General features: G+C 33.5%; 1 protein-coding gene across 2 annotated transcripts; it reads left to right on the forward strand.

Annotated features, from left to right (window-relative positions):
• The first annotated feature begins 1,383 nt into the window (after positions 1-1,383).
• On the forward strand, positions 1,384-8,634 carry LOC122603862 (cleft lip and palate transmembrane protein 1 homolog). Of its 2 annotated transcripts, none has more exons than XM_043776695.1 (12): positions 1,384-1,698; positions 3,581-3,727; positions 5,092-5,206; positions 5,329-5,423; positions 5,561-5,658; positions 5,751-5,788; positions 6,067-6,302; positions 6,692-6,785; positions 6,873-7,063; positions 7,176-7,395; positions 7,548-7,715; positions 8,256-8,634. In XM_043776695.1, exons 1-12 carry the CDS (start codon positions 1,468-1,470, stop codon positions 8,411-8,413), a joined length of 1,791 nt encoding a protein of 596 aa, XP_043632630.1. In that variant the 5' UTR covers positions 1,384-1,467; the 3' UTR covers positions 8,414-8,634. The 2 variants fall into 2 exon arrangements, with proteins under 2 accessions (XP_043632630.1, XP_043632631.1); XM_043776696.1 differs by lacking the exon at positions 1,384-1,698 and adding an exon at positions 2,358-2,374.
• Positions 8,635-9,083: the final 449 nt, after the last annotated feature.

Here is a 9,083-nt window from a genome sequence, read left to right on the forward strand (position 1 = left end):
TCTTGTAACAATTATATATGATATTTAACAAAAATTAATAATATTAGGCAAGAAAATATAAATAGATTATAACTATCGTATGTTATAATTATTAGATTATTTATTAAAATAAAATATAATTTTCAAAATTAAATCATTTCTATTTCTCTTGTTTGGTTTCGCTTAATCAAGCAAATGCACCCTTATATAAAACCAATAATATAAAACTAGATCTATGCCTGCACAATGTAGCGATGATGGTAGTAGCGACGACGGTGTAGGGATGACAACAATGGTGGCGGCAATGTGGACCACTGAATTAAATCAATAGTTAAGATTAAAAAAATCATATTTGAAACATAATCTTTAATTTTAATTCAAAAGAGGTTTTAACTTTAACAATGAAGTTTACTATAATTTTAGAGAATTTCAATCATATATTTGCATCCAAGTGTGACATACAATAATTGTTTAAAGGGAAATGATAAATATCTCGGTTCGAGTCTGAGTGGCGGCATGTCATTTTTTAAACAAGATCGACTAGATCTTATAATATACTAATATGGGGGATCCCCACCTTTTTTCTTTTTTATAAGATTTTCAACTTTAGAGCATATATTTTTTTTTTTTGAAAAGTAAAGTTTTTATTAGTCCATACCTTGACAAAACACCAGTGGTAAATATTTACAAGAATTTACACACAAGTAAATTTACACCAATCATCCCAAGATATACTTTTGTTTTTTGACTTTGTACTATACCATAAAAATTCTAGCGTTTTGATGTCTTGAATAATCTTTATAACATTTCTTTTGCCTTCTCCGAACTTGATATCATTCCTTGCCTTCCAAATGTTCCAACAACTAATCATAATAATCCCTCTAATAGCTTGTGCCACTTCTTTGCTGCATCCCTGGTACTTGTGATACTCCACCAAATCATTAACATTAAAGACAAAGAATGGAGATGATCTACACCATTTACTAATTGCATACCATACTTTTGCTACTACCCAACATTCACAAAATAGATGTTCCACCGTATCTAGTACCTCACCACAAAACACGCAAGTCTAATTTCCAACATTACAATTGCAAGCCTGTAAAGCATATATTAACTCATTTTTCTTTTTCTATTGTTTCAATTGTGATTAAAGAGATATGATAAATCTTCTAATAATTCACATAATAATCTTTTGAATAACCTTAAAACATGATAAGAAATCACTTATTCACTTATCATAATGTAATAGTTACGATAATTATTAGGGTAATCTCTTTTAATTTTATTATTTGATTTTGACAAACGTCAATCATTAGAGTAATTTGTTAGATTATATTTATCATTTTCCTTGTTAAAAAAAAAAAAGTGTGACGTACAAATTCACTACAGTTAAGGAGTAGCGAAAACACAAGTACATCCATCGAAACAACATCAATCTCTTCCTAATATCTTTTTCTCTCACCCAACTAATATATTGACTGAGAAATGGCGCAGCCGGCAGCGGTGGTTGACGGTGGTGGTGGGCCACCACAACAACAACAACCTCAACCTCAACCTCAGGGCATGGGGCAGATGGTCACCGGAATAATAAGAATAGCTGTTATATATTACTTTGCTTCCAAGTTTTTTTCACCCAGTAAACCTCATGGTGGTGCTCCAGGCTCTTCCGATCCTGCTATTCAGATCTCCAATCTTTTTCATAAATCTGAATCTTTGGTCGGTTTCTTTTTTCTTATATAATTTACATACATATATACATATATATATAACTTTTTGTGTGAATGAATTTAGATCTCCCTATGGTATATATATATACACGTGTATAATTGTCGTAGTGATGTTTGTGGTAAAGTTTGAGGCTTTTTAAGAATACTTAATACATATGTGTCACTATGAATGAACTACATATCAGTCTTTGCACATGAGTGATAGATTAATAAAGGTAACCAACCCTTTGGTGGTACCGGTCTAACGGCCAATATGGTAGAGGTAAAATCGAGTAACATTATAGTTAAAGGGAAATGGGAACGAGATTCCAACGCATGACTTCTTGTCTTCTGTTACATGTAGTGCTTGAATAGATCTGTATAAACTTTGGCTTTTATTGGAAACATGAGTTGTGTAAGTTACTTTTTGCAATTCTATATTGCGGAGTGATACACTCAAACGTAATTCGTATGTATGTGTGTGTGTGTGTGTATATATATATGTAATGATGAGTGAGTTGTTATGTAGGATAATTGCATAATCTATGCTACTAAAAAAATAATATTACCAAAATTTTCCCCCGCAGTAGGAGGGAGACATACAATTCAAAAGGTGGAGGTCAATGGTTCAAATCATGTTTACATGTCCGGTTAAGTAGTGTGACTGGTTCGTGGGACTACTAGAGGTTTGGTTAATTTCCATTTTTAGGATATCAACTAATTATTACATGATTTTTGCGCATCCAAGTTGATTAGATATTTAAGGGTTTTTTTTTATTTTTTTTGTGTGTGGTTTGTGTAAAGGGATTACCCTGCTGACTTTTATAATTCATATATGGGACAAAGCCTCATATATGTAAACCCAATATACTCTAAAGAGAAACATAACCAATCAAAAAGCCAAAATAACTAGTCTACCTATATGCTAGAAACAAACGACAAACAAGTAGACACATAAATTATGAAATACTATGAATCAACCTTCCGCAAACAATCACCGTGCACATTCCAAACATCAAGTATGGAATTAATTAACTCTAGCAGTACTCTTGATATTCAACTTCACTAGTTTTAAGCGAAAAACAGTGATATACATAAGACATTAGGTGGCCGAGTGTGATTAGCAAAAAGTCATTGATTCCTCTCTTGCCAGATGAAGTAAGCTGCAACAGCTACAAGTCGTCGACCCATAACATAGTGGAGTGATTTAGACTGCCAGTGAGTAATCAGCCAGTCTAATATAGTATACCACGAATCCTATGAAGGGGGAACACTTCGCATATTTTCTCGATCTCTAATAGCTAACCAAACCTGAGTAGAGTATGCACAAGTGGTTATGTGAATCAAAACCAGCAATGCATAGAGGGCAACACATTACATCCATATTTTTCCTTCTAGCTGGGCCCCACTGAAAACTTTTATCTTGGGTTAACAGTTTTTTTTTTGGGGGGTTGTAAAAAACAAAGAATGATTCTTTAGATGTAACTTGCTACATAGCAATTCTACATTCCAAACAAACTAGGTTTAAGTGAGAAATTTCAGACTCTAAACCTTTTTTATATTTGTTGCTTATAGTTGCTAGAAGGTTATATGGAAAAAAGATTATATCTTTATGAACAACTAGCTTACGTAAGTGGTCATAATGAAAAGATTAACTCTTTGTTTTGCAGTTTTAAACCTTAATTATTACTAAGTGCATGTTCATAACCAAGGATGCTTCATGTGTAAGAAAAAATATCAATTCTTGAAGCTGGTCTCCACTATTACTAAAACTATATCAGTCGTTTATTTGTTCTAAATTTCTAGAGGAGCCGTACAATATATATTCTGTTTTAGTTTCTTGTCTTCATATATATTATAAATATTATTATGCTTATACATTTTTTCTTCAGGATATGTGGTTTTATCTCTCTGAACATGAGAAGTTTAATGATTTCGGGAATGAAGAGGCACTTATATGGCACGAATCAAATATACCTTATGCAGTTTGGACGCCAGAGAGCACTCGTACTCTTTCTTTGAAGTATTATCCTTCTGAGGTAATCTTCTATAACTTTCTTATAAAGCATTTAAACCTGTCACTTAATATCTTAGAACTACTTAGAATGACTACTATACCCCCTGCATTTTTGACCTTAACCTATACTTTTTTTATAAAACATTTAGTCACACATGACACATCTTAATCCCTTCAATTTTCAAGAATTAAATATGTATAGTAACTGTGGATATAGGGTTGTTGTCAGTCCACGTTTGTAAACATTGGCTGGATTGGCCGGGAAATGAGGATCGGGGATTGGGAGGCTTGAGGGTTTGAATCAGCCGGATTGGACGAAAAACCGGTCAAGAGCTCAGTTTCGGGTCAACTTTGGTAAAACACGGATGACTCGATCAAGATTTGGCCGACTCGGGTCTAACTATGGTCATTTTTGTGAGAAACTTTTAATGGATCCTAAATTGGTTTACATTTATGTTTCTAGACAGCCAAGTTTGAACTTTGAAGTTGTTTACATATAATTTCATAAATTGTTATTTTTATGTGTAAAAGCTAAATCTGATTTCTCTCCCGTTCAAGTCCTAACTTTCAAAAAAACCATCCCCACCCCCCTTAGCCAATCTGAGTCACGAGCTAAGTAGTCAAGGACATAAATTTCGGTGTTTCGGTCACGGACTGGTACACGAAATATCGTTTTTTTCGGTGGTATTTCGATAATTCTAATATTATGTATATATATTTATATATATACATATATAAGAGTAAAAGATAAAACCTGGAAGTGTTGAAACAGAATTCACCGAAATTTCGGAAATTTCAGTCAAATTTCGGTGGTATTTCGGTCAATACCACCGAAAATTTCGGAAACGATATCAAAACCGAAATTATGTCCCACCACTGAAAATCGGTATACCACCGAAATACCACCGAAATTGATAACATAGCATTCCGAGACGGTTTTCGAATTCCATAAAAACGCGTTTGAAGGGATACCCACGAGTGCCCTGACCTTGCATGGATAAGCTGTTGACCAAAAGACTATTTTATTAAGAAAAGGCTATTAATACAATGAAGTTTTAATAATCATCTTTTTAGGGTGTTTCTGTTTTATGTTTCTTAGCTTAGAAGCTCAAAAAGAAAACAGTTGCCTAAGCGCGATTAAGCTGAAAATTTATCAGCTACCCCCTCCCCTCCCCTCCCCACCCCCCTTTTCTTTTTTTCTTTCCTAACAGTCCAACACATACCATATACAACGGTGATTTATAGGCTCTTAAGTTGGAATAAACCACCCAGTCAACCATCTTAGTTATTAAAAAAGCGTTCAAGACTCGCATCTTGTTATTATTTTAGATGTATGTTTTGCTTGTGTATGACGACACTTATAATATTTTTAAAACATTTTTTCAGGCTTTAAAGCATAATGGGAGTGTATTTGCCCACGTCTTCTTTGCACGTTCTGGATTTCCAGTAGACCCTAATGACCCTGAATACCAGCCGTTGTCTGCATTTGGACTGAAACATCGTAATACATTTTATCTTATCAAGTTAATTTTGGATTGGCACCAACTAAAATCTACATTATAATTAGTACAAGCTTTATTCTACCCTGGCTATATGTATCTTAAGAACAATATTCTCTTGCAGCTATCGTGACATACTTGCCAAAGTCAAAAGCAAACAAAAAGAAGAGCCTATTGGGGAACTCCAAAGACAACATTGAGGATGTTGCAGTCTTTGAGGTTTGTTCATTCTAATTAACATGAGTTTTTATAGTTTGACTATTGGAGTCTGTTTGTATCATCTTTATCCTTTTGTCACATTTAAGGGTATTATTGACATTTGACTGAGTTGGATGCTTCCGTTGACATGTGGTCAGGTTGATGATGAACCTCAAGCTGATTCAAAGGATGATGGTCCTATGGATTCATATTGGAAACCAAATATCACTGTTAACCTGGTTGATGATTTTTCGAAGTATGTGATGGATTATAATTTCTACCTAAATGGTTATTTGATTGAGTTCTTCGCTGACATGGGCATGGCCTTGTTTTATGAAATTTTCCCAGGTACTCTCAACGTGCAATTCCACCGAATGTTGCTCCTCGTATCCTTCTAGTCTTCCGTTTCTAATAATTTGATCCGTCAGTTCCATGATGTGCTACTTTTATAGCTTCAATTATTAGCAGTTCTTTTATATACTCTTGTTTCAAAAGCACATACAAATATCATTTCTTACAGCTTAATTTATTATAGCTGCAATCTAACTAGTCAAAATCACAGTCACTTTGAAAACACATTATCCCTGCCCCTCTTGAGAGTACATCTAAAAGCTTTTCATTTATCCACTTAAATAGAATTGGGATTTCTTGACTAGAGTTGCAGACATGAATATTGAACCCACCTCGGGGAACTATTATCCAACTGTCTTCTTCAACGAGTTTTGGTTACTTAGAGATAAGCTTATAGCAATCAATGAGACAGTGATGGAGTTGCCCCTTCATTTGGAAGTGGCTCCTATAAGCATGACAAAATGGCAGTTATTTCTTCAAATTGATCAATCATTCCAGATTCATCGCAGTTATGGTAGTATGCTTGAAGGAGAAGCCGATGAGCTTAAGGTATTCATTTCCGTCTTCTAAATTTGTAGTGTTAATTGGTCCCAAACTTTTGAATATTGGTGCATAATCTGAACGTGTTACCCGAATACCCTGTCAAGGTAAGGACGAGGTGGTAACTTTTACCAAGGTGTTGACTCTTTTTTTTTTTTTTTTTCTTTTGTGGTGCCCGAAAAGTGGTTTACTTGAAGGATTACAATATCTAAGAAGTTACCTTTACAAAAAAAAAAAAAATTTCTCAGTTATGAAAACCATTTTATGTGTGTAATTGTTCCCATCAATGTTGAAAATTTTCTCAAAAAAATTTCTCAGTTATGAAAAATTTCTTTCATGCTGCTTTTTCCCATCAATGTTGATGTGTGTAATTGTTCATGATATTGTTGTTGATGCAGAGAGTGTTCGTGGAAGGAAATCCATATCTCCTGGGAATTACTATGTTTGTATCACTGCTTCATTCAGTATTTGACTTTTTGGCCTTCAAGAATGGTAATGTCAAAAATCATATTGTTCGTTCATTTCTCAGTTATGAAAACCATTTAATAATTGTTTCTATGATCAATTCTATTAATGCAGATATACAGTTCTGGAACAAAAATAAATCTATGGAAGGACTTTCTGCAAAATCAGTGGTTGTGAGTTTTATTTGTCAGTTAGTTATCTTCCTCTACTTACTAGACAATGATACCTCTTGGATGATACTTGCAAGTTCTGGAATTGGGGTCTGCATAGAGTTCTGGAAAATAGGGAAAGCAATGCACATTGAGGTACACTATGAAATAATCATTTCAGCAATATATGTGTATGTTCTATATCCTAACTATCTCATTAAAGTAAATCAGTAGATGTAAATAATTAATCATCTTTACCTTTAATCAGGTTGATAGAACTGGTAGCATACCTAAATTGAAGTTCAGCGATAGGGATTCTTATGCAGGAAACAAGACAAAAGAATATGATGATCTTGCAATGAAGTATTTGTCGTATGTACTTTTCGTACTTGTTGGCTGCTCTTCTGTATATTCACTCATGTATGAAACCCACAAAAGCTGGTACTCATGGATCCTCTCATCACTTACAAGCTGTGTATACATGTTCGGTAAGGCCCTAAATCTATGTAACGAACACAATAGTTTGACTTTTGATATTCTTACAGCATCCTTTAGTTCTGACTCTGTACTACTGGAATTTAAAGGGGTCATTGTTCTCCGAATCTAAGTCGAGCTAATTACGTCTGTTACTATGTTGCAGGTTTCATTATGATGTGCCCACAGCTGTTCATCAATTATAAGCTAAAATCGGTTGCTCATTTACCATGGAGGCAGATGACTTACAAGTTTCTCAATACAATTATTGATGATCTATTTGCCTTTGTAATAAAGATGCCAATGCTACATAGACTTTCCGTCTTCCGTGACGGTATGTTTAAATCCAACTTCACTGTTTCTACTATTATTGATTTGAAATAAGTTGTAGTAAAGCTTACACGCTGCATGTATATATAGTAGTGGTGGAAAATTGGACAGGACGGGTCTGATGAGGTTAAGTTTATCCGGAAAACTTCATTGTCCAAGGAAAACAACTTTTTGTTTAATATTTCCAATACTTAATTGTGTCAAGTTATGATATCAAAATTTGTTTTATTAGTAAAAAAATAGTTGTTTCGGGTAAAATGATACTGAGTTTTTTTTTTTTTTTTTAATTCAAAAGAATATTTCTTTTATATAAAATGATGCCAGAGTTTTTGTGCAGTATGTGCGACATTTTTCACTTTCACCCTGCCTTTTTTCAAGGTTTTTTTAAATAATTTGATCTGTCGGTGACAAAACATAAAGCGAATTGACTCATTCGTAAGTAAATTAGTCAACCTTGCCACCTCTAATGTTTTGGCCAAGCAGTTACGCGACTTCTCTATTTGTATTACTGATATTGTATATATTTGCTACGTTGTGGTTGCAGATGTAATATTTCTGATATATTTGTATCAAAGATGGGCTTATCCAGTGGACAAAAAGAGAGTGAATGAGTTTGGTTTTGGCGGAGAGGATGAAGATGAAACAGCCGTAGCCCTAACCTCGGTCTCTGGCAGTAGTACAGAGGAGAAGAAAACCAAGTGAGACTGGCTGACCTAAAATAATATCAAGTTTTGAAAAGACTTTAGACTATAGATTATTACAGTTTTTAAGATTATTTTGTTTTGACTGTGATTGACTTTATCTAAACATGTTGATCTTGATATTATTAAATTCAAGTAGAAAAGAAGGTACAACTTATGTAGTTTTAGATTACGATTGTCCATTTTTCATCTATTTGCATAATATCTAATTATTTCTATTAAGAACATTTGTTCAGTTATTTGACTATTTCCAATTTATTGGGATAATAAAGTATTAAAGAAGCCTGAATTCTGAATTTATGGTCTATCAAGGACTGATATTGGTAATTACTAAGGTGGCGTTTGTTTTCGACTTAATAAATTAAGTCGTGACTTAATCAAAAATATTTAATTCATTAAGTCATCAAAAGTGTTTGTTTGTTTAACTTAATAAACAAAAAATAACCGTATTGATTTAATCCATACAAACATTACTTATCTATTCAGTCATTTAATGGTTAAAAAAACAAATAGGTCTTGAATCAGTACTATAACTTAGTTTTGGAAAGTGGGGTTGTTAACTGAAAAATTAGTCCTTGTTATATCGAACCAACAAGGAGTGGGGATTGTTATATCGAACCAACAAGAAGTGGAGATCAATCTCAAAACAGGGATTGTTATATCGAACCAAC

This window comes from Erigeron canadensis, chromosome 6, assembly GCF_010389155.1.
Source record: "Erigeron canadensis isolate Cc75 chromosome 6, C_canadensis_v1, whole genome shotgun sequence".
Lineage (NCBI taxonomy): Eukaryota > Viridiplantae > Streptophyta > Magnoliopsida > Asterales > Asteraceae > Erigeron > Erigeron canadensis.

Coding starts and splice junctions, on each gene's coding strand:
- LOC122603862 (XM_043776695.1), top strand. CDS start 1,468: ATGGCGCAGCCGGCAGCGGTGGTTGACGGTGGTGGTGGGCCACCACAA. Junction 5,789..6,066: donor TCCACCGAATGTTGCTCCTC/GTATCCTTCTAG, acceptor CTAGAGTTGCAG/ACATGAATATTGAACCCACC. Junction 7,396..7,547: donor AAGCTGTGTATACATGTTCG/GTAAGGCCCTAA, acceptor ACTATGTTGCAG/GTTTCATTATGATGTGCCCA.